This window comes from Epinephelus lanceolatus, chromosome 17 (assembly GCF_041903045.1).
Source record: "Epinephelus lanceolatus isolate andai-2023 chromosome 17, ASM4190304v1, whole genome shotgun sequence".
NCBI classification, from domain to species: domain Eukaryota; kingdom Metazoa; phylum Chordata; class Actinopteri; order Perciformes; family Serranidae; genus Epinephelus; species Epinephelus lanceolatus.
This window is the reverse complement of record NC_135750.1, coordinates 15,682,989-15,708,678: the sequence shown is the minus strand read 5'-3', so window position 1 is coordinate 15,708,678 and position 25,690 is coordinate 15,682,989. Positions and strand designations below refer to the sequence as shown.

General features: G+C 40.0%; 1 protein-coding gene across 1 annotated transcript in view; it reads right to left on the bottom strand.

Moving 5' to 3' along the window:
- ryr2b (ryanodine receptor 2b (cardiac)) overlaps nucleotides 1–25,690 on the bottom strand; it is an 84,335-nt gene that overhangs the window by 3,772 nt on the left and 54,873 nt on the right. The window contains exons 74-102 of the mRNA XM_078160912.1: nucleotides 25,109–25,237; nucleotides 23,366–23,478; nucleotides 22,948–23,066; nucleotides 21,227–21,314; nucleotides 19,608–19,659; nucleotides 19,389–19,442; nucleotides 19,050–19,149; nucleotides 18,691–18,770; nucleotides 17,947–18,023; nucleotides 17,735–17,808; nucleotides 17,361–17,441; nucleotides 17,052–17,140; nucleotides 16,823–16,951; nucleotides 15,815–15,919; nucleotides 15,492–15,573; nucleotides 14,099–15,387; nucleotides 13,870–13,940; nucleotides 12,753–12,897; nucleotides 12,504–12,594; nucleotides 11,268–11,437; nucleotides 10,894–11,024; nucleotides 10,638–10,680; nucleotides 8,488–8,596; nucleotides 7,551–7,645; nucleotides 7,043–7,189; nucleotides 6,698–6,832; nucleotides 5,441–5,597; nucleotides 5,094–5,158; nucleotides 2,321–2,421 (exon numbers count right to left, since the gene is read on the bottom strand). Coding sequence (XP_078017038.1) covers nucleotides 2,321–2,421; nucleotides 5,094–5,158; nucleotides 5,441–5,597; nucleotides 6,698–6,832; nucleotides 7,043–7,189; nucleotides 7,551–7,645; nucleotides 8,488–8,596; nucleotides 10,638–10,680; nucleotides 10,894–11,024; nucleotides 11,268–11,437; nucleotides 12,504–12,594; nucleotides 12,753–12,897; nucleotides 13,870–13,940; nucleotides 14,099–15,387; nucleotides 15,492–15,573; nucleotides 15,815–15,919; nucleotides 16,823–16,951; nucleotides 17,052–17,140; nucleotides 17,361–17,441; nucleotides 17,735–17,808; nucleotides 17,947–18,023; nucleotides 18,691–18,770; nucleotides 19,050–19,149; nucleotides 19,389–19,442; nucleotides 19,608–19,659; nucleotides 21,227–21,314; nucleotides 22,948–23,066; nucleotides 23,366–23,478; nucleotides 25,109–25,237 — 4,121 coding nt within the window. The remainder of the gene's footprint in view (nucleotides 1–2,320; nucleotides 2,422–5,093; nucleotides 5,159–5,440; nucleotides 5,598–6,697; nucleotides 6,833–7,042; nucleotides 7,190–7,550; nucleotides 7,646–8,487; nucleotides 8,597–10,637; nucleotides 10,681–10,893; nucleotides 11,025–11,267; nucleotides 11,438–12,503; nucleotides 12,595–12,752; nucleotides 12,898–13,869; nucleotides 13,941–14,098; nucleotides 15,388–15,491; nucleotides 15,574–15,814; nucleotides 15,920–16,822; nucleotides 16,952–17,051; nucleotides 17,141–17,360; nucleotides 17,442–17,734; nucleotides 17,809–17,946; nucleotides 18,024–18,690; nucleotides 18,771–19,049; nucleotides 19,150–19,388; nucleotides 19,443–19,607; nucleotides 19,660–21,226; nucleotides 21,315–22,947; nucleotides 23,067–23,365; nucleotides 23,479–25,108; nucleotides 25,238–25,690) is intronic.

Genomic DNA, 25,690 nt, shown 5'->3' with positions numbered 1-25,690 from the left:
CGTGTAACTGATAGTGAAGTTTAGTCATCAGAGACTAAATACATTCATCATAAACTATACAGAGTCTACTGTATATTAACACTGGCCTGTTTTAATTAGGGTCCGGGCAGCTAAACTGCCAGGACACTATTGTAATCCTAGGTATTCTTCTTCTTCTTCTTTCTTCTTCCTAGGAAATCATACTTCCCATGGGTGAAAACTCACCAAACTTTGCACAAAGGTCCAGTCTCACGCCAGATATCCTCAGCTGTAAACTCAAGCCAATAGTCCTGATGGTGGCGCTACAGCAAGCGTCTAAAGTTCAAAACTTTGAAAATTCATAACAAATCAACCATACGTGCTACAACTTCACAACTTTCATCAAACTGTAGCCCCAATACCGAAGAAACTTTTATACATTTGAACCTATTAAAAATCATGAAGTTCATCACTCTGTTTTTTTTTTCAAAAACTGTAAAACTTCCTATCTCCTCCCAAAATTTTTGCTCAATTGACACCAAACTTGCTACAGAGCATCTTCAGACTGTCCTACACAAACTGTTTCTCAGATTTTTGATTTATTAAAAACTGAGCCTACAGTGCATCAAAATGTTTGACCGTAAATGGTACTGTAAACATATACATGCAAATTCTTGCTAAATAAATCTTCAATGTTCATTAAAAAAATGACAAAATTCTAGAGTCATGGTAGATGATGTGTGGCAAATTTCAGAATTTTATCTCAAAAACTGAATTTTTGACAGCATTTTGAATTTTGCTCTAATGTGAACAATTGGAGTCAATGTAAAAATGGCAATTTTAAACATCAGTTTTTCACTTATGGAGCAAACCAATCATTGTTACAAACAAATTACCAACATCTCCATGCTGTCTAGATGCAATATGTGTATTTTCAGATTTTTGTCTTAATAACTGAATTTTTTTACAGTGGTTTCAAATCTGCCTTTCCATGCACAGATGGCTGCTAAACCTGCACGTCTGGCAGTTCAAGCCTCAGCTGATGCAAAAGGCAGATTGTGTTGCTAAATTTCTAAATGGCTTCCAATTCTTCTGCTTGTTGCTCAGAATTGCCTAAAAATGCCCGGACCCGACCCATCGCTGCGCAGCACCTATAATTACTGAAGTATTTAGCAACACAGAGACTTGTGGTCAGTGGGATGTGAGGATTCTTAAAATAACATCTGTACAGATGTGAAGCCCTGACTGTATCTAACTGAGCCTTAATAAAAGCTGTTGTCATGTATTCTTTTCCTCTGAAAATATGAACCTTATAGTCAAGCACTGTTTATTTAGCCTGTGTAGTTGAGGGGACAGGTCAAACTGATATGATGCTGATTCACAGGAGAATTCACGTCAAATGGAGGTTAAACCATGAACATAAACTACAGATCACCTGTAACGCATTTTAATAAATTAATCTATCATAATTAAAACAACTGGAGACTGAGAACAAACTGATATATGGGTCTGATCACTTTTTTAATTAATTGACATCATTCCAGACAGGATGTAAGTGTGTCTGTGACTTCCTGTACGGACTGAAGACTGTGGGAAACTGTCGGAAGACTGTCCGACTTCACCGCAGCTTTTTGTCACCGCCCCCCGGTGCGGCCGCCTGCTCTCGTCTACTTTCCAGGCGAGGCGCAGTCCATCTCGAACGAGCCTAAAGTTCCATTTAAAGATGGCTGTATTGTAGCTGGTCATTGTCGCTGAGGCCATTCAATAAATACGTCCCATTCCGTCATTTTTAAAGTCTCTTTATCAAGTTCTACTGTCGTGTCTTGCTTGAACTATGCTACACTGCCCCCATGATTTCCAGTGGTACTGCTCCAATTTGTCCTTATCTGTACGCTTCCAGAAAATGTGCACAAATACAGACGACATGAACGCAGAGTACAGACAGAAGGCGGTTAACTATTGATAAATATGAAACAAGACAGTGGTTTGAAACTGAATTCTAAATGCAGGTGCGGAGGTCTACCAGGGAATGTAAACATAACACTGCCGTTAATATTTTAAACCAAAAACAGGCCTAAAGCCAAACAGAGTGACATTGTTTAGAACATGATAGGGCTATTGGTTTATAGGGATAAACTGTTAAAACAGCCAAGTGGATGAATGATTAACTAACATCAACACAAACTGAGGTGTCATTTTTCCGTAAGTGATGTTGGCGCATGCATAATATTTCTGCTTCACTGCAGCTGTGAAAGACAACATCACAAGCGCCTTCAACTGGCAACACATCAAGTCGTGAGTTTTAGTATTTACAAAATTAGTAGGTCGAGGCATGACAGTAGTGAGCGTTAAATCAACTCACAGATAGTTGGCCAAGTTGTGCTCCTGTAGAGTGTGAGTCTCGAAGCCATGAGGGACCGTATCAAAGTACTCACTTCCTATTCCACATATAAAACATTTGGTCTGCGGGAGGAGAGATGTAAGACATGCAATGATTCATGAAACGGTCTCAGAGAAGCATGTTCTCAAGAGCATGTTAAAAGAAAAATAACCTCAAAGCCAGAGGCCTTTTCTGTTAGTGCTCTGTGACTCAGACGCACAACAATATGACACCTTTTAAGATGCTTCTCTTACAACGACACTCAAAGGATGCCCACAAAAGGACTGTAAATAAGAGCAACTAAATACTCCCAGGACTACTCACTGCCAGGTTTTCAGAAAACACAGGGGGGCATATTTGCTGAGGATTTGCATCATTTTGGGGGGTATGAAACAGTCAAATTACCACCCCATATTTAATATGTAGCCGCACAAAGGTTCTGTGTTGGTAAAATGACAGAAAAAAAGGGATTTGCGGTTAAAGCAATGTGTATTTAGGGGACTCCTATTTAGAGCTACAAATTATGGGGATGCGAGTAGCAGCAGAAACTGATTTATCATTGCCAACTGCAGCAGAGCAAATTGTGTCTAAATAAAACAGTGCCTCAAATTTTTACAGCTGCTTTCCCAGATGTTAAATATCTGGGAAAGCAGCTATAAAATCTGAGGCACTGTTTCATTTTTTGAGAGACACACAGTGGAGAGAAACCAGGGAATACATGAAAACACACATTAATAACAAGACATGACCTGACACCTGAGAGCTGCTATTCTTCCTCTGGCCATTCAGATTGGGTGATTCAACAATATTCAAGAGGAAAACAGACAGTGTGAGCTGTGTGATTTGGGTGAAGTGGGAAGTGAGAGACATTTTCTTTTATACTGTACAAACTATGATGACTTAAGAGAGTTACTGTTCCATGAAATGGCTTGACTAAACCCTGGGATACTCTGGTCCTCTGATGACCAAAAGCTGGAATGGCTGTTTAATTTTGAAGTGTTTAGGTTTGCCAAATTTGCCACAAAAGTGGAAAAGAAGGAAAGATACAGTGTTTAATTAGCACTTGTTTTACTCAGTGATTTGTTTACTGAGGATGCGTGAGTCGCTTTGCTCTATTTTTTGTTTCCCCTCTTCTCTTTTTTTCTTATTGTTGTCTGAAAATGCTCTACACTAGACTGTGATCCTAGCTTGTTTGATTTTATGGTATCTTGTTAGTCCATGCAGGCTGGGCATAATTGTTTGCATGGCACAATAATAAAAAATTAATTCATTTACTCACTATACTATACATTAATATCATACTGTTCATGATCATATCCCCTGCTTGCTTCAGTTAAACATTTTGCTTGAGTTCTTTTTTAGTCTTTTTCTGCACAGCAGCTCTCTGCTTTTTCGTGTGATGTGTATTTTTCATGTGAATGTACAGTGTTTGCCACTCATGACCATGACAACTATGCATTCAGTGACATCACACGTGCACCCTTTATGTTTAGAGGGTAGCTCGCCGCTGTTTGTCAGAGCGTCTCTTCTGCCTTGTTGCCTCAGCAGTCCCGCCTTTGATCTCACGCCTGCCTCTCCTGCACCTTTGGACTTGTTTGCCTGTTCCGACTACATACGGTTGTCAGCCTGCTAATAAAGTCTCTTGTAACCTTACTTGTCCTGCCTGCATGGCTTGCTTTGGTAGGATTTTGTTCACATCTGCTGCTGCCTTTAGAGGCGTAGCTCTGAGGTTTGTACAGTATGCACCGAGGCTACGTGGTCAGTAAACTCCTGAGGTTCCAACAAACAAGCGTTACATGTAACTGGCTCAGCAACTCTGAGCGATGCACTTTGTGGAATCGTAATTATGAAGAAATGCACCTTCATTTGTATTCTGCTGTATCTAGCCTTCACTCACTAAGCCCTAAATGAACTTACATTCTCTAACAACACTACACTTGTGTCAGTATGCAAGCAGTGTGACAGGAGTCTAACAAGCCTCAGAGACTGAGAGTTCTGAGCAAACAATGATTTAAACAGCCAACTGCTGCCAAAGACAGCAAGTGATGCTTATCTTATCCAAAATATATTCCTCCAGGTGTGCCATTTACACATAAATACCAGTGATTTTTTTCCCTCAGATTTCACTTTCTGTTACTGTTATCCACTAACTATTCAGAAGGAATAGATAACGGCATCCTCTCATTAAGGCCAGTGGTACGATCGTTTCCTGTAACACACAACAACTAAATCTACTTAACTTGCTCAATCTTGTGCTCACAGTTATCTCTTTACACACTAACTTAAATTACAACTGACCTCAAGCTTACTTGGCAACTGTTGTCAAGTATTTATCTAGATCGGTATCTAAATCGGCACAGCACTTCATACTGTGCAACCACAGACTGAGTTTGGCATTACGGCTGTTGCCATCTTGGTTTTTTGGAGCCAGAAGTGACCATATTTGGATAAATGGCTGGAGCTGTGGAGGAACGAGGGGTGGATCTGATGGAGACGAATCAGCTGACAGTCATCACTTGAAGTGGTCCTGCCCTAATTACGCATAACTTCGGCTTCCAGAGCCATCCTTCAAAGAACGTTTTTGGCACTTCTGTGTTGGGTTCTGTGTGTTGGCTTCATTTTTCAGCCCTGGAGGATGCCACTTGTGTTCAACCCCCATACAACACAAAATTACTTCCTATCAGTAGTGCACTTGCCTGTGCTGGAATGTGTGCGTACAGGAAAAGTTTTTCTGAGAGAAAGTGCCAAATCTTACCTCCATATCCTCTTTCACCTGCTCCTGCTGGTCACGAAGCTCCCCAAAGGCATCAATTATCAAGCCTGAAAAAAAAGGGACACAATTGTGTGTCTGTGTATCTGTTTGTGTACATGTATGTATGTGCACGCCTGTCTCTGAACGACAGGTGTCAGTGAAACTTAAGGACTCGGTGGAATAAACAGATACTTTGTTCTTTCTCGAATTCCTCATGAAAAATTCATAAAGTGTGCTCTAGTCAAACAAGAGGAATAAAATGTATTTGTGTGTGTCTCAGTGAAAAACATGTGGAATACATGTTGATGCTGAGCTGTATTTGTTAAACAGATTCAGTGTTTGTGGCTCACCCTGGATGATGGCCAGGAGGATAACGATGACGAAGAAGAAGAATGTAATGTCGAAGACGATGCGCTCCACCTCAAACTCATCTCCAGCAGGGTCCTCGATCTCATCACCAATGCCCCCGCCTGCACGCACTCCAACATACATGTGGAACATGTAGCACTGACAGAAAATACATTTTATATTACTGTATAGTATGTGCAGCTGTTCTCTTTCTGACAAGGGTATGCAGTAAGGGGGGGAAATGTAAAGTATCTTAAAAATGGACTAGAGTATTGTTTTTTTAAACTCCAAGGACGACACTGTAAGTTGAAAATTCAAGCTGCAAAACAAAATCAAAATTTATTCAATTCATTTTCATGCCCGTTTCCATGCTAGTTGCTTCTGGGGAGCCATTTGAAAGTTTCCAACAGGCAGCATTTTTACACAATTTCACAGAACAGTGGAAGTTTTATTTTAATCAATATTCTGCCTCAGACAGTATTTCCCCAAGAGGAGCTTGTGTACAATTATGAGGCAAGAATTAACATTCTAGTTGTCTAGCAAAGACTGTACTGTGCTTTTAACTGCCAAGGATATTTTCCACAAGTAACCTGAACAAAAATAGCATAGAAATTGACTGCTAAACCTTCAAGGAATATCCAGACTTTGAAACTGGCACTTTTTTCCTCCATACAGGCCCAAATAGAGATGTCTCCTGCTTGTCTTTGGATTCACATTTTTGCCATTTTTCCATTTTATTTGTATAAAAAATGTGGTGGTGTTTAAATGTTGGAAAAGGGATTGCAATCACTGCTGCTAAAAGTCCAACATAAACAATAACACAGCGAGTGTGACTGAGGATTTAATGTAATATCCCCTGCCTCCTATAATAGCAGGGTTTTATTCAAATGCTATCACTGCCAATCCGCCTGCATATGTGAGTGACAGTGGAGTTCACATTAGAATAGAGCAGGCGGTGGGGTGTTAATGTTGTGAATAGCCAAACAAAAAGCTATGCTGAGGCTTGAGGGACTGTTTTCTATCCATGTGTCCATCATTTTATGGAAAACTAAGACAAGAGGCTGTTCTTACTTTAACAATTGGGATCACTGTCAGAATCCTCCTCTACCGCTCTCAATCTGTGGCAGCAGAAAACCAAGTGTGCAGCTGTGTTTGTGTTAGAAATATAAACACAGAGAGACAGAACAGATATATATATATATGGAGAGACACAGACCTCTAAGTGTGTGTCCTTGTGTTCATATGCACATTTAACTCACAGTAAGCATGTCATTGCACTTCATGTCCTGGGCGTCCTTGTCTTCGCTCTTGTCGTAAAACTTCCTGAAGAAGTTGAAGGCCACAACAGTGTAGAGATAGACCACAACCGCCAACAGGCCCACAGTGAGGACCAACTGACAGGCACACACATAATTACAAAGGGATAGACAGAGGCAGATGGGCTTTAATACGCTTCTTCATCTTAGAAAAGCCCCCAATATAACCCTACAGCGTGAAAGCAAACATCACATGCATGCACACTGCACATATGAGCACACATTAAGACAGATGGATAGAGAATTAAAGACAGACTGACTGACACACACACACACACACACACACACCTGTTTTCCATTATGTGTGACTGAGGAAAGGATGGTGCGAAGGGTCTTAAAGCCCATGGCGATGTCCAAAAGGTGGGCAGCAAAGAAGAAATTGTTGTAATGACCCAGAACCGACATGGCCATGTACCAGGCCAAGTACAAGAAGGACTGCGCGCACACCAAAGACGACATACACGCACATAAAAACAGGCAATATAGATGACCAGGACAAATGAGAGAGAGACAAATGTGTATTTTAGATAAGGCAGAATCACAGGATATTACCACCGTCACTTATGCAGCATGTGCAATTGTATCAAACAAAAATCTTAGCGCAGCAGAGCAAGAGATTAAACAAATGAGGGATAAGTCATAAAATATCAGATATGTTTTATGCACACTGCTCAGTAATTATCAGTTAACATAAATTGCAGGAAGTGACACCTTTATCTTGGCTATGTAGGAACAAGAGGGCACACACAAACACACTGTGCAGAAGCCACGAAATAGTACACACGAATGAACTCACATTATCAGTGAACACAACTCCTAGTTTCCAGACCTGGTACTTCATGTCAATGGAGTTGAATCTGAAATAAATAGCATCATCACACAGATACATGGTGAGAACCTGGAAAAATAAGGCCAAGATGTCCACGGCTAAAATCAGGCCCATGTTGCTACAGTGTCTTTTCTCAAAGAGCCCGTCTGTCACGTGGCTTCATTTCAGAATGTCCTGTTCCTCCTCAAGTACAACATAATGTTCTAGGACCTTCTTTTGTCCGGCCACCCCTATTAGGTAACACACACATACTCAAATACACATACACAGTATTAGTGAGATGGCTATTTATAATGGTGAAGGCTATTAATATTAATAGCAGCATCTAAAATGTTATTTTAAGATGTAACTCACAAGGTCAAGACAAGAACTGGGTATGCAGTAAACAGAGTGGTTGTGTTCATCATGAGTCCCATTCACCTCTACAGTAAAGTGCATCAGATAAAGAGCTGTATTGATTTCCTTATTTGAATGTTTTTCCATTAATATTAACACCAAGTTGCCTGTATGCAAACATACTTGAAGTTATCCTCCAAAGGATGCCACATTGGTATCATCATCGCAGGCTGCTAGGTGTTAACAAGTGCATACTATATTACCCGTCGAAGGCCAGAGTTATTTATTATTTATAACGATACTATATATATGCTATACTGAAATAAAAAAACAATAATTTGAAAATCTTGCCTTTTGACGTGTCATGCACAAAAACAACAACAAAGATTTAAAATCCTATCCTATACAACAATCCATTATATCTTTGAGAAAATGACCTGCATACAATGCTAAATAAATGACAGAATAGATGGCTGCAGTTTCCCACAGATCGCTTAAAGAATGCAAGATGGCAAGGACTTTCTTTTTTTTACTACTCACAGAGCACTCCAGGTAGTGTCTCTCTTGAGCCTCCTCTCTTCTTTTCTCTCAGAGCTGAAGTCTAATGCAGCTTGGTCCAGACCGAGGAGTTCGCTAATCTTCTCACTGCCGTAAAAGTCACCATACTTATCCATCACCTGACAGGGCAAGATTTACATAAAACAATAGTCTCTCAGGTGCCTCTTCATCTGAATAAAGAATGACAGGAGGTAGCAAGAGGTAAGAGATTGAATTCTCCTGCATGTAATGAGATGGCAGCTTAGTTCTGCTACAAGATGATGGTGATGCTTATGATGGCTACTGAACATAAAGAGATAGATACTTGTGACCTGATACAAGTTTTTCAATTCAATTTGATTCTATATAAAATGCCCAATATTATTAGCCTCAGAGGGCTTTACAGCATATGACATCCCCCTGTTCTTGGACCCTCACAGCGATAAGGAAAAACTCCCCAAAAAACCCTTTAACAGGAAAAACAGTGGTTAAAAACCTCAGGAAGAGCAACTGAGGAAGGATCCCTCTTCCAGGACTGACAGACATGCAATAGATATGTGTTACGACCAGGTAAACATACAAATGAACAGTGATCCATATGACAAAATGATACATGAAGAGATGAAGAGACAGACAGAGAGTGAGATTTTAGGAGCAAAGTGGTTGTGCGCCCCACAGTGGCATGTTGGTTGTGTAGATGGTCTGGTCTGTTTTTATTGGATGCAATCTGACAGTATATAAATAATTAGTAATGACATGGGCTTATGTTTTTTACCTTCCATCTAAACTATTGTATGTATATGTGCAGTGAACCTTGGCTGGCGACTGCAGAGTTTCTCCTTATCATTATGCTGCTGTGGCTCTGAGACATTCTCTGTCACTTGATTTATTGTCTTAAAACAAGAGCCAACCACAGTCTAGTTTTATTATGGAGCCATTTTCTTATTACAAACATAAGCAATCAAAGTATGATGAGCAATATCTACAACCTCAAAACTCAAAAGTGGATTAGCAAAGCACTTGAGGGCTTTATACCATCTATTTTACTGCAGGCTTGTAAAATGATGTAATACAGATTATTAAATGCATTGTGGCACTGCTAAACATACCTAATATAGAGTGGCCATCCCAGCATGGTAGTGCAGTAGTGGCCTTGCAGAAGTGCCTTAAGATACAGTGCCATTAATGCCCAAGACCTCAAGAAAAGCTCCAGGCTTTAAAGCCAATTTGAGATAGCAACCAAACTGTGGAATTACAATGTCCAGTTAGTTTGAAACCCGTAAAACAGTGTCCTTTTTAAGGACCAGCGGCCAGCCTTTACTGTCAGTTTTCTTAAAGATATTTGTGGCAGTAAAAACAAATTTTACTTAAAAATATATTTTGGCTGAAAGACAGGCATATTTCAAAGCATGTTTGTTTGATTGGCAGGAATCTCAGCCTATCACAATCAGCTGTGGTGGTTTCCACCTCCTTGTCCTACTTGAGCCCCATCTACCCTTGGACCAAATTTGCAACATCCAAGAAAATCTCATTCCAGCTTAGTAAAATGAAGGTTTCAAAACAGCCCCTTAGAAGCCAGAGTGCCATCACTACCTCCATGTTTCTTTACAGTCAGTGAAACAGACAGTAGCACTCTATTCTCTGATCATTATACATGAAGTTTGGAACAAGATGCAACAGAAAGTGCTATAACATCATTTGGGTAGTAGAGATACATTTGGCAGCCATTTCAAGACTTTGTGATTTTAATGACTGGCTCTCCTGATTTAATGCATCAGAACTAGTAAAACCAGATAGAGTTTTCTAGTTCAGTTCAACAGACCTACTTCTTTTATTTTCTCTTAAATTCTGCTGAAAAGTCAACTGAATGTTCTCATAAAAGGAAAAGAAGACCAAAAAGGAGTTTCTTAAACTAAAAGCAAAGAATAATTTCTTTTCATCACAGCAGAGCTAATCCAAATGAGGAAGCTAAAAGTGCCTCACTGTCTCCGGAGACAATAAAACTGTTTTGTAACTGACAGGGGAATAATTACACCTGCCATTAAATGGCTCATTAAATCTCAGTTAGTTTCTTAATGAAGTGTCACTGAGTGAAATATGCACACAATCACATACATCCATAAGCACATTTAGAATAGAACGTTTAATATTTTTACAGTGCAAAATCAAAGAAGAGCTTACCTTCCTCTTCACAAATTTATCCCAGTAATTACTTGGAAATGATCTGAGAAGACAAAGACAATGATCAAATATTTAGAAAGGAAAAAAACGTAATTAAAAACAGACAACAGAAACATCACTGTGAGTGAAACATTTCTGCACTGTACAACTATAAAAAAGCTGCCAACAGCAAGATTCTCAAACTATTACCACTAGAATAAAACATGTTTGATATTAATTTAACATCAGCCAGCTGATTATGTGGCAACGAACATACGGTGTGTTAATGACCAGTCGGTCCCACTGCCCTTTGATGTCCTCCTCAGGGGGCTGCTCTGTCACATACAGCCCGTCAAACTCCAGCCTTCGCGCCACTTCCTTTTCACGTTTGAATATCACCAGTGGTACCTGCCAGTCAAGCACTACAGTGATCTCTTAACTCTTTAAATGTCCAGTGCACAGCTGGCAGAACTTCACATCTCTGACATTCTGATTAGCTGTATGGGTCAAAACCTAACAATGTGCTTCGTTGTCAATCTGTCCGTGGTTTAACACTACACTCTTGGGCTTTTATGATGGAGAGAAACTGATTCAAGAAAGTGAAATGAGTTCATTAAAAATCTATAAAAGTACGCGCTCATGCTGGTATACCTTGAGACAGTAGTATCCGATAATACAACAGAAGGATATGATTGTGTGAGCCACGGCCAGGAAACGGAGTGACGGCTCCATGTATCCACTACTCTCCTCCAGCACAAAATAATCTCTGTCCTCATCGTCGGCAGCTGAGTCCAGTTCCTCACTGATAACAGATGTGACCGCTTCCTTCTCTTCTTGAGATTCAGGCAAGGATGCTACCTGGAAAGACAATAAGAGACCAAAAGAGAGAGTGACCTCACCAAAGACATACAAGCACAAAATACGAGAAACACACAATATAAGGCAGTACAATGTGACAGCATCAAACTCAAGGAGACCACAGAGTTAGACTGACTCCTCTTGGTCACAGTCTTTGGCGAATTGCTATACAGGCTCTGGTGAAAACACTCTGTTACAGACATGTCTTGCATTCTGAATTTTACTTGGATGAAAGAACAAAAGTATAAGTAGAAAAATGTACTTCAAATATTAAAACTTAAACAGTCTAATATGCAAATAAATGGCTGATGGATACATCACAATATCAGACTATTACTACTGATGCATTCTTGTATACATTGTTTAGATTGGTCCATGTGCCGCAAATGTTGATTGCTGTGTAGTTTAAAACACAAATTTTATGTGACAATCACATTTTTTGTAATTAAAATATACTCTCTAGAACAGCAGTTCCCATCTGATCCAGACACAGGGACCACATTTGTCTTAAGTGATAAGTTCAAGGTCCATGCAGTTAATATATATTCACCGTCTTGTGTTTGTCCATGTTGTGTAGCTAATTTGTGGTCTCAAGAAATGGCACTTCAAAATAAAAGCTCTCTGCCAGAAATTCCCTATACTTTAAAATAAAATGTAATTATTAACAAACTTGTCATGTTCGCGAGTCACTTGCAATCCATTCAGAATAGACTTATGACCGACTTTTGGATCGCGAACTGCCAGTTGGGAACCACTGCTCTAGAGATACTTGTAACTATTGCTGTCCAATAAATGCACTGAAATAAAAAGGAAACTATTTCCCTCTGAAATGTGATGTAGTCTAAGTAAAAAGAAGCATGAAATAGTGATATTGAAGTATACTTTGTAGTACTAAGTAATACTTAAGTAAACTTGTACTTAAGTACAGTGTAAGTACAAATAATTTAGTAAATGTACTCAATTACTTTCCAATGTTAACACCCCTGCATATTTAATACTACAGCAAAATGTAATGCATTTGAATTTTACTCACCTTGTAGAAGAGGAGGATAAAGTTGATTGCAAAAGCTACAAACAGAGCCAGTAAGCGCATATTATAAAAATTCCTTGCAAAGTAATTCTGTGGAAAAAAGGAGAAAAAAACATTTAGGTATTTTATGCCTGTACAAGTTTATGCCTGTGTATGCAAACTGAAGTACTTGTTAGTATGCCTCTTTATCTCTGTTGGTTTGTATATGCATAAGTGCACAAGCATGTGTGAGTGTTTTTGTATATTACCAGCAGGCTCTTGTTGTGAGTGCTTATCATCTCCCAGAGGGCAGAGTGTTGGCTCTCTGGTTCCTCTGACTTATTAGAGCATCTCTTGGCTCTCTGTTCTGCTTCTGCTTTCTCCTTCCTGGTTTTCTCCTCAAATTCCCTCCCTCTGCAAACAGTTCAGTCACAAACAGAGGAAGGGTCAAAGGTCTGAGATGATGAAATCCAACTTTTACTTTTTAATAACTTCATATTTCTTTTGATGACATCAACATGACAGTGCTTAATTTGGCAAGTTTGAGTTTTTATAAGTTTCAGACCTACAATGCACTGTCACAGCTACCAAGTGCATTGTAATGTAATGCAATGCCACTGTTAATTACTTTCGTACTTTAAAGGATTAATTCATCCCAAAATCAAAATACGTATTTTTCCTGGAGTATTGGAGATATCGGCCACAGAATTGTCTGTCTGCTCTCCAATATAATAGAACTAGACGGCACTCAGCTTCTCAGCAGTTTCATGTAGGAACTACTCTCTTTCTACCAAACTACACCCACCAACCGTACCACCTGGCAAAAGAAACCGTACATCTACTCGTGGACAAGAGGCTCGTGCTCGTGACAGATAAGATGAAACACATTAATGGCGTCCCCCCTCAGCTGTGCTGTAATGTTAGCTAGCTCAGTGGTGCTAGGTAAGCTAACAGTAGATGCACGCTTCCTTCTGCGAGGTGATACAATTGGCAAGTGTTGTTTGGTGGGTAGAAAATAGTTCCTACATGAACCTGTTCACAACAAGGTCTGTGGATTATTTTGAGTAATCAGGTTATGATTTCTGGAAAGAGACGTTTTTTAGATGTATTTTTTTAGTGCTTTGAGCACCCCAAACTGAGTGCCATCTAGTTCCATTATATCTAAGAGAAGACAGCCATCTCCACAGCTGATATCGCCAACACTCGGCAACTCACAACAAAATAACCTAGACTGGTAAACAGCATTACAGGTAAGAGGAAAAATATGTATTTTTGATTTTCGGGTGAACTGTTCTAATTGCAGTCAGCAATTCTAATGACTTGGGATGTTATGAGAACATTTAATGATTCCTCTTTCATGATTTAATGGGGAAGCAAAAGACTCACTTTGCATTCTCCACTTCAGGCACTGTCTCATCTTCTGTTTTTCCCTCTGTGACTGTGTGGGCCTTACGTTGCTGTCAGTGAAATTCATGAGGAAATCAAAAATTAATATAAATCAGCATCAAAGCAATATAAAATTTAAGAAAATATGCTGAACAAAATTTGTGAGTATCACAACACATTGAGAGTCTTGTATCGTCTCATATTCAAATAAATTAAAATGAATTCATACCGTCCCCTGACGCTTTTCAGAAAAATCAGCAGTGGCACTTGTTTTGGACGTCGTGTTGAACAGGTCAGTCAGACTGGCAGTTAGGTCTTGTGGTATAAGTCTGTATTGACCTCCATCCTTCTTCACTTTAAGACCAAATATGTCTGACAGTACATCCACCTCCCTGGGGGAGGTCACAGCTGCCACATGGCCCATCTCCCTCAATTCTCTCTGAGAAGAGAAACTGGCTGAGTACTTCCTCAGCCTATCCACACCACTTTGCACCTCCATGACCTCATCAAGAGTTGGCTCGAGAATACCACCGAGCAAATCCGACATCCTCATCCTCTTGGCTCCCTCTATGAGCCCACCACTGACAAAGGCTATGTAGAGGACATATAAGATGCTGCGAATAACAACACAAATACACCGGACCTGAGCCATAAAAATGAATCTGAGGAAGAACACAGCTGCCATGAGGATATCCTTCACGGTCATCTTCATCAATGTCTTCAGGTTTTTGACAGAAAGCAGAGATATCAGCAATAACAACCAACGACACATGAAAAACACCCCGCTGTCGTCCTGAGCATCCTCTTCACTCTGTTCCTCTCCTCCTTTGTCAGCACACCTCTCTCCAGTGTCAGAGCCAGATATCTGTGCTGCTAGCTGCATCTCAAAGATGGTGTCCTCACAGAAATTGACAAACATCTCCATTTTCTCCTTTTCTCCACCCTCATTGACCACATCAAAAATGAACTGACGCTTGGACTCTTTAACCTGAGGCTTCTCCCACTGTGTGCGGCTGGATTCACTGATCTCAAAGTAGACGCGTTCAATGCGCTTCCCACTGCCGAGGATCTCAATACGTCCTAGATAGGGTTGGAAGTACGTCAAGACACACTCTGCCAATTCCAAGAATGTCCTAAGTCTCGAATCGTTGGGCATGTGTTCAGACAAATTGGTGAGGAGAACAGCAATGCTGAAGCCGATGTCTTTGGCTGGCTCGTGGAAGCGATCCACAAAGGCCTCATAATCCACAATTTCACTATCGTCTGTCTTCATGCAGGAGAGGAGGAAGTGAATCTCAGCTGAGGAGAAATGCTTGCAGTTCTCCATGGCTTTCTGGAAGTCTTTCCTGGAGATGTAGCCCTTACGATAAGGGTCGTACTCTCTGAAGGCATCTGAGGAGGTGAGGTCTTTAAGTTTGAGAAACATGTCAAAAAACTTGAGGATCATTTCCACATTGCCTGACGATTCCACCAACATATCCACCATCTGCTTTCCAATAGTTCCATTAACAGCAGTGCCTGCAGGGGGGAGGATGAGCAGAGAAATAAATTCTGGATAATGGTGACTTGTCGCCTATTTATGATCATGAATTGTGCAAAAAACAATGAAGTGGAAATCTTGCCTTCTAACATGGAAAGCAAGAAAACAACCATGTCCTTTTGTAAATCCATGAGCTCTTTCAGCAGATCAATTTGCCTTGAATCCTGAATATAAAATATAATACATAACAGCAAAGTCATTTCATATCTTACATTTTACAAATTTACAAGACACATTACCAGAGGCAGTTCACATTGTGCGCAACAACAGATTAACAGTAAGTGGTTTGTATGAACATAAAGACCCTAAAGTGCACTATCAACTAGAGAAGTATTAATCTTATGATTCAGCAGAATTTTGAAGGGAGGTAAGATGATCAAATGTCAGTGGATTAATGTGCTATACCTGAGACAGCTTCATCTGCATGTGGGCAAAGACATGGAGAAATCCCACCACAGCGTCCCACAGACGACTGTGAGCTAGACTCTGTTGGTTCCCAGCACACGGGCCCTGGATTAACAGAACAACAATGTGAGCGGCATAATTTTAAGAAATATATCAACTGTAAGACAATATGATATGATCAGTTGGAGATAAGAAAGAAAATTAAACATTAACTTTTATCATTCAATGCAACGTTCTCCGTTTCTGTGTGTTGAGGTCTAACAGTGAGAGCTTAACCTTGGCTTTTTTTTGGAGTCATAAATCAGTGCCAGTGTCAGGGCCTTATGGAAAATGTCATATGTGGGCTAACATGGGCCACGTTACATAATGCATTTGTTGACACTATGTCACATAGAAGATGTGTGGCATGGCCTTTTTTGGTTAAAGCTTGTTGTATGCTGTTTTGGGAAAAAGGTTAGTGCCTTATGTAAGCTGTAGAGAACCAGTCCAGTGAGACTTAACTATGAATGATTCTGGTGGGAGAGGGACGGACAACTTTGGCTCTGTATTCAGGTATAGTCTCTCCACAATGTAGTGTATACAATATATTGCTTCCTTCAATCCCCTCAAATGCTTTGTAAGTTTATTTCCTGATTGCCAGTGTTGTAGTGAAGACCACCTAAACTGAGACGAAGTTGCGACCGAGACCAGAGTGCTTCAAGACCACGTCCAGTCCAAGACATTGAGTGTTTGAGACAGGGTCATAAACCAAAACTGGTTAGTGATATCCCTCACAGTTGTCATCTTGCAGTCTTGAAATAAAATCCTGAGTCCAAACAAAATTGCAATCAAGTCTGAGACAAGACAGAGACCTTGAAAAAGCAGTCTTAAGGCCAAGACTGATCTTTCTGAGTACTACAACACTTCTGAGTGCTGAGTGTTTGCAGGTAATTTCCACCACAGAGCTCACAGAATTATACATGAAGTACAGTAAGAAGACATTTTAACCTGTGATGGAAACTGACTGACCTGTATGTACTCAGTGAGAGTGTTGAAGACCTGTTTGGCCACTTCTATGGCCTTGGAGAAGTTCTGTTGTCCATGTGCATCAATCACATCCTTCCCTGAGTAGTACCAGTAGAAGTCACTGATTGACTCCTGCAGTGTAGCACAAAGAGATATTTGTGGCTCGTAAGCTTAAATAAACCACGTTTGAAGTCAAAATATTATTGTGATAGATCAAAGATTAAAACTTTACCTGCACTCTCAGTAAATAGTCCACAGTGGTTATTATGATGTTGACGGTGGTGTTGTTGCCTGTTTGTGTTCTCAAGTAATTCTGGAAATCTAACACATAAAGGAAGTTGGAACATCAAAATGAATTTAACCATGTGTAGACAATGTAATTAGACAATGGATGTCAACTGGAGCAAGTTTTTTTTATTACCGTAATTTTAAGGTGACATTAAGGTGTTACAGTTTGTGGTCCTTTTTCCAAAGACAACAGTATAATCTATGTGAACTTTGTGACAGTGTGCGAGTGGATACAGGCAATAGGGCAAATAACCTGAGTTGTGTCCTTCACAGAGCAGCTGCAGAAAACGGAACAGGTCACATGTTATGTCTTTGTCAGGCATCACCTTCTCTCCTGGGAAAAGATAGGGTAAGAAATCAAAAGCGTAAGGGGCAAGGCATGGAGTTATACTGTAGGAAAGGTGCGGCACAGTGAATGAGAAAACGTACAGAGAATTTAAAAGAGACACCATGGAGGGAGACAGCTGTAGAAAATATGTGAGACTGAGCAAGGCAAAGAAAGAAATAGGATTTTGAAGTGAGAATTTAGAGTATGTTCAAGGCCAGGCAATCTCACAGCTGGCTCTTCTACTAAGACATGGCTCCACAGAAACTGATTCTTTTTTTATTTCCACTTGAATACAGTACCTGAGCTCTCGTCCATGGCCATGCCTAATCCTTCTGCTTTGTTCTGCCTCTCAAATGCGTTCAGATCCAGAACACTGGATAGAAGAAAACCACACACACACACACACACACACACACAAAAGGATGAAAAAATCTTTTGCACTCCTATTTAGAATGAAGGCCTCTGTCACATTTGACAGGACTTGACAGAGATGGTTCCTACACTCACTTACCTACATGACCGCATGAGTCCAGCCATGCTCTGAAAGAAACCAACGTCTTGCTTCTCTCTCAGATAATCCAGCATTTTCTATCAGACAAACGCATCACAGAAAAGAGCTGATAGATGGACAAGGATCTCACCTGAAGCACATAAGGTTAACTTAAAAATGTATTTTTATTACTGCAAGCTTTGCTACAATGTCTCTGCATCAAGGCATCATGTTTATAAGAAGACAGAATTTGAGAGTAATATGTTCTGAATAGGGACACAAGAGATACAGAGAGATTTTATAATGGGTGTCTGTGGGACAGCAAGAGTGCATAGAGGAGCTGCAAAAAAATATTTTTTAAAATTTCTGAACAAGTTGCTCTCACTGCCCCGATTTTCAACATACACAATCTATACATCAAAATGTGGGAAAACTTGCGCTGGTCGCAGACATGTTACTATGGAATCAAACACACTTACACAATTGGCTCAGTGAGCCTTCAAGCAAAGACAGAGCCATTTTTTTCTCATCAACTTCTATAAAAACTGAGATGAGAAATTTCTGGAAGACAGCGTATGGTAACAGTTTTCTAACCTGCTCACTTTCTCACAATTTTGACACCACAAACAATGACATCTATGTTTTATGATATTACCATGTCAGCCCAAGAGGATGCGAGAGACTTGTGAACATGCAAACCTATTTCAGGGATCTCAGAAAACAAGGTGAACGACTTGAGAGGCAAATACTGATGCAATATTGTACCTGTTGCACAGTGGCATTCCCTCCATTGAGAACAGCAATACCCAGCTTCAATGTAGGGGCAATCATGGAGCCCATGGCGCCTGATGGGATGTGAAATATACCACAGTCAGAGGATGTACAGTACCGACTCATGAATAATAGCCTGCTACAGATCATGATTTACATTTTAGGAAAGGGCAAAGCACATAGAAATGCTTTACTGTATTTTAACTGCTGAATCCAGGAGGCAGATGTAAAGTATTTCGCTTACACCTTACTATAAGAGAATGCCCCTCGACTAAGGAACAGATATACCATAATATAAGTCATTTCTGAGAATTACTATAAAAAGTAATTGCTCAGTATTTAACATTCCCTACCTTTGCTGGCACTGATGGTTTGCAGGACCATCTCAGAAGCTCCACGACGATGCAGCCTGGCCTGTTGGTACAGCAACTTCTGTTTCTCCATCTCTTTTTCCTGAGCCACACAACAGTCAATTCACAACAGTATCTCCACTACATTTATTTTTACACTAACACTTTTTAAAATACAAATGCATATTATGAAATGCTCACAGTGGAATATAATTCATTTAAAAATATATTATTAATGCAACAGAAAAAAGAAAATTAAAAAAAATTAAACCAATTACAATCAAACACTGTTGACAAGAAACACTTGACATTTGTTTTAAAAGTAAGTGCCCATTCTCTCACTTCAAAGCTTTCCACTTCTTGTTCTTCATCCTCCTCCTCCTTTCTGTGGCAGCTCTGGGAGAGCACATGTACAATGCAGGGCGGTAGAAAAACAGGAATAGCAAATAAATCAATATACAAGAGGTACAAATGAACTAACACTTGAGCTACTTGTCATATATTGCATGTGACATGCACAAAGACAAACATCAAATGGCATCAGTTACCATGTTCTTTTACCTTGGCCATTATAGTAGCGTAGGACTTATAGAGACTGTCATTTCCAAGCTTACTGTGAACAGGGAGAATAAATAAAATAATATTAAAGTATATTAAGGCATTGACAGATGCAGCATTCTAAAAATGGCTGGTTAGAGACACTGTCCAAGGCAATCTGTAGCTGCTCTATATATATAACTATAGACTGCATGGAAAAAAAGTGGATGTAGTCACTGTGGACATTCTGAAGCCTTGAGTTCGGCATTTTGGACATCAACATCTTGTTTTTTGGAGCCAGAAGTGACCATATTTGGAAGAGAGGGTGAAGCTGGGCAGGAGCAAGGGGTGGATCTGACTGAGAACACTGCCGTGGTAGCGACTTGTCAGTCACAAGGTGGCCACGCCCTACAGCATACCCTGCTTTAATGACCATAATTTACAAGAAGCACATTATGCTGTCTTGAAGAAGATTTGAAACTAGTGATTGAGACCATTAAATCATAGGAAAAATGTTTACTGAGGTTAAAATCGAGTGAGAAGTGGGGTCATTTTCTCATAGACTTCTATAAAATCCGACTTCTTTTTCCAACTAGTGGAGTCGCCCCCTGCTGGCCATTAGAAATAATCAAGGTTTCCACGCCTTATTAAACATCAAATTCAAGAACTTTCAAGGACTTCTACAGCCCAATTCCTTAAAATTCAAGGACCCAACACAGCATTTACTCCAACCACTCATGCTCGCACGTGACTGCGGCAGCTGTGGCTCATAAGGTAGAGCAAGTCATCCACTTATCGGAAGATCAGCGGTTCAATCGCTGGCTCCTCCAGTCTGCATGTCAAAGTATCCTTGAGCAAGATACTGAACCCCAAATTGTTCCCAATGGCTGTTTCATCATCAACTGAGTAGCAGGCTATTACTTTTAATGGCCGCTGTCTAATTATGTCTGTTTTCAAAAACTTCCAATGGCTTGATTTTTTTCCTCATATTCACAAACTTTCAAAGATTTTAAGGGCTTGAACGAAGCCTGAAGAATGCAGTTTTAAGACACTTTGGCAGTGACTTCACTTTTCATACCCGAAGGCTACGTCCACTTCTTTTATAGTCAAAGACTTAAATGTAATCCCCTTGATTACACAGTTGAATGCAGCACCACATTGAAATGCCCCTTAGCAGTGTGTGGATCTAGAGTGCAACCATTTTATTCACAAGTCTACCCAGTAGTATTGCGCATTTTTATTGACCACACCAGTAGACCTGGAACTGGGCTGATTTGATCACATCTCTGCAGAGTGCCCTCCCACCCCTAATGTCTTTACAGTGACGTGGAGAGAAACTGTTAATTTAATATTACACTCTCAGACAGCATGTGAGACTCTGCAGGAACATCATGAGAATATAACAGCCATACCACAGTGGGATTGGTGGACCAAATCATGCATGACTGAAGAGAACACAACAGAGCAAACATTTCTGCAGGCTGACCATAAAAACATTTGAAACAGTGAATATTTCAGGCTTTCAGGGAACAATGGCCACGCATGTTGGACAGAAAAAAAATCACCCTTCTGAACAATCTAATATCTTTACTGCATGTGATCTTTCAGAATGAACACACACACACACACACACACACACACACCTCCTTTCCGTCAGGGCGCTTCGACTGAAGAGTGTAATGAGTTGTAGGAGAGGATCGATTGGTTTGGCACCTTCCTCCATATCCTTTTCTCCCTCTCTTTCACATCCACACAGCTCCATCACTCCTCCCCTCTGCAGTCACAGAGAGAATAAAGCCACTAGTGTGTGCTGTTAAATAATGTCCCTCCACAACCGCTGGTGGCTGACTTACATTTACACCCTGCGGGTTAGCTCTGCTGCAAACACACGCTATACAGTATACACAAACATACATAACATGATCATGTTTATGAGGACAAAGAAGACAAAACTATCTCTATCTGGAACTTCTGCTGAAAATGCACATGCTCAAAAGGCCTTGATGTTTTTTTCAGTAAATTAAATGTTCATACTGTTAATAGCACAATAAGACAATAATGCATGCAAAATATTACATCACAACTTTCAACTTCACCACAGTTAAAGATTTAACGGACTTAAGGGACTGTGTCAAGGAGTGTGCCCAACAGGCAGCACTTACTCCAAGTTGTAACAGCTCCATCATTCTGTCAACCCTGTCCAAGTTCTTTGCAACAGTACTGTGTGTACTGCCAGGGTTTGATAATGTTGTGTGTTTACAATGAAAAACACAACAAAACTAGAAAAATACAACCAGTAGATTGCAGATCTCTGCCAGGTGTGTCTGGGGGCATGTGGGTGGGAGACATGGAGTTCAGGGAAGGTCATGTTATCAAGGTGTATTCTGCAGATGCTCATCTTTTTTTTTTTTTTTTTTTTTAAAAAGAGAACAAACTTTTCTAAGAATGTCGGTTTCTGAGACAAAACAAAGGCCAAAATGTGGCCTCCAACAGACTAAGTAAGGCTTGTTTTTTTTAGCCTGTCCAATTGACAGCTATGCCTTTTGCTATGTGATTGTGTTAATTGCTTATAGCCCCCACAGTCCAGTTAAGAGGAGTGAGGAATCAGATGTCTGCAATGGTATAAAACAGTAAAAAAAAAACAGTTTTTTTAAAAAAACTGTGAATCATGACAATCATAAGAGATCTTTCATTATACAGTCATAAATGTGCACAAAATATATTATGCTGATGGGTCCAGTAGTATGCGACACAGACACGTGCACACACAATCACCTCCAGACTTATGCTTGCCAGAGATAATGACGCTGATCAAATGCACATTCAGTTTGCTTGGGAGTTATGTTGACTAAATTGAGCATGGTGCTGAGATGATATTATGAAAAGATCAAAAGGATTATATCTTTGGAAAATACAGATATGGTTTGACTGATAACTGACTGAGAGTATCACTTCCCAGTACAAAATGGTGAAACATGTCAATTTCTTCTGTGTAAAACAGCATATTGCGGTATTAGTGTATAGTGTGAATTTGGTGCAGCAAAGCAAGCGAGATATGTATGCGGCCTACAAGATGTGCTGCCTGAAAAGCTCAACCAAGGGTTTTAAAATGCCCTTGTAGGTCATCAACTGAACTACAGAATCAGCTTGAGACAGGTTGACATTTTAAGAAAGTTGCCTGGGTGCAAACTGCCAAAAAAACAAACAAACACATGGGCTATGTTTGAGGTACAGTCATGTTCATGATTAGAAAATCTTGGTTGAAAATGGAAAAATGCCAATTTGTGTTTCTCACCTGGTCATAAAACTCTGGCCTGTTTTCACTTTTGTATTTTACAGAATTATTTCAAACTACTGATGTCACTAAGGCTCGCTTTTCCACTCACAGCCAAATCCTCCACGAGCTTCTCCTCAAAGCTGTTGTCCTCAGCTGATACCCACAGTTTATTGTAGCCTTGGATGAACAGGTTGACAGCTCTGTGCCTGGGGAAGAAGAGGGTAGGGCAGAGAGACAACATGAGATTCTTCATTTGCATAGACAAATGCAAATAAGAGGTTGAAAAACAGGCTGCATTGAGGGACGCTATTAAACCATAAAAGAGCTCTGATTAGACTCTTTATTAATCAAGGCCTCTTATACTTATTCTAGGTTATGGCCACTCGAGAGTAATGACTATAATTTGTGAGAAACAAACATCAAATAACTATTCCTATAGTGCATACAAACTGAACAAAGCCTCCGGGTTTAATATGCGAATGCTAATGTAATCACATGTTTATACCTGGGTAAGTTGTAAAGGGGAGCCATCCTCAGGCAGGCCACCACTGCTCGTTTCCTCTGTTTGGACAACACCTTGTGCCACGCAGGTTTTTTACTTTTCTGTGGGTGTTCCACCTGAACCCAAAAGCAAAGATAAATAAAGATGTGACACAGATAATGTAACAATGTAGTGCACATGACCTCAAATGACCCCAAGGAGAGCTGCAGAGATCCATCTTCATGCTTTTGTTTTACATTTATTGTACATATGCACTGCAGGCATGACTATCCAAAATAAATCAGTGTGTGGAGTAGGAACACACCCATGTTTCTTATCCCCTTAGCTACCAGGCCTTGTAATATCAAACAGCTGAAAAGGAGGCAAATCCTCACTTGTCAATGAACAACAGCTCTAAAAAATGACCAACTAATCATGTTGGCAGAAACAAAATAAGTCTGCAACGTTCAGCAAACAAACACATTGCTCTACCCATAGACTAATGATGACAGAGAGGGGTCACGAGTCCCTTTACTTGCAGAGGACAATAGAAGAACTACGACTCAGCATCTTCATCAGGGATTTTTATAGAATGAATAAATGTACAGCCTATTTATACACCACAAAATGGCTGAGACTTTATCAGTGGCCCTGTGAGGACAAGGCATATAGATGGCTCTAAGGACATCTAGACCTCATACAGTTGGTAAAAAAGGTCACATAAGTACCTTAAACTGTACTCAAAATCACCTAAACTGTTAAAATAGCTCTAAAAATAAGGAAAGCAACTACAAAATAAACTATAAAACCTTTCATTCTCTCAAACTATCATTTATCTTCACAGGATGCCAGCTTCTGACATTTCAAATCAGAGGAAAGCTCTTTCAGTTTCCCTAAGAAATCTTTCTCTCTGTCCCAGACCTTTTTCACAGCAGCCATTTTGAGCAGTCACTGTAGGAGAACAGGTGTTACTGATAATATTAACGATGGCTCCGTTCTGTCCCAGCAAGGGCTCATTATGCTCAACATTAGATACGGAGACTGACGGAGCCATCTGTCCAAACTCTGCATTCACTTCATTCTGTATTTGTGCACGTTTTCTGAAAGGTCACGGATGTGGACAAAACTGAGCAATACCACCGGGGGCAGTGAAGCGTAGTTCAAGAGAAATACAACCATAGGAGACATTAAAGAAGTTTTAATAATGATGGAAAGATATCTCTGATTAAAGGCCGCACAGATCACCACCACCTACAATGCTGCCTTTGTTTAAAGGTACAAATTACCATGTCCTCCGACATCGCTTCATCTGTTGCTGTGTGAAACTTGACTCTGCCCTCACACGCCACATGTTGGCTGTATCAAGGCCATCATAAAGGATGCATGGAAGTGTGAGGGCAGTGATGTTAACAATGTTTGAAACACATGTATCTATTTTTGTATGTGAAGGGAGTGTAAATGTGCCTTAAGCCATGACAGTGTGACATTGAGCCAGCATGCACAATACAAGGACCCTGAAACTGAAGCAGCTAAATGGAATTGAAATGGACATCATTAATTCTATTATTTGTACTTGTGCTTTTTCTACTGTGACATTTCAACATGTCTTAAAAAGGCCTACAAAGGAGAGGTCCATCAGTGAAACAGCAAAAAAGCCAACAGTTGGCTGGTGAAGTACAACTAGCCACATTTTCAGCAGCTTTGATTAAAAAAAAAAAAATCACAATTTATCACTCATTATGTTTTTATAAGGTTTTAAAAGCTCACCTGGTCCAGGTAATAAAGGACTCGAGCTATTTCAAGAATCCTGTCTGCAGTACTTTGGGCATCAGTGATGGCAACCTGCTGGCTCGGGTGTTCTGCATAAAGGGTCTCCTGCCTCAAACAGCTTGACGCCTGTAAAGCGAAAAAAGAATTTATTTCTTTCATCTCCTGTCTTTCTTCTGTATTTCAATCATGCAATTATAGATATTTTTAGAAAGACTGCTGGAGAGGTCTTGAATTCAGGGAAAAAAGGCTACGGCAATGAGAAAAAATAATTCAGAGCGAGAACCTTTAACAGGGCTGAAAGAGTGAATGAAGGAGCTTGGTTTGAAATGGGTTGGCTAATAAACATTATTAAGGAATCAAGTTGCTGTCCTGAAGCTTGCGTTCCCTATCGCCTTTAATTTCCTTGCTTGAATTCTCACATGATCAACAACAAAGCTGCCTATTTCACTGCAAATAATAACTAATGTTCATACAACCAACAAAGGATGGATCATGGGCTGTGAAAAAAAATACCATCAAATGTTTACTTAAAAGTTTGTTTATGCTAATGACAAAGTAGAATTTATGCTTTTTTCCATC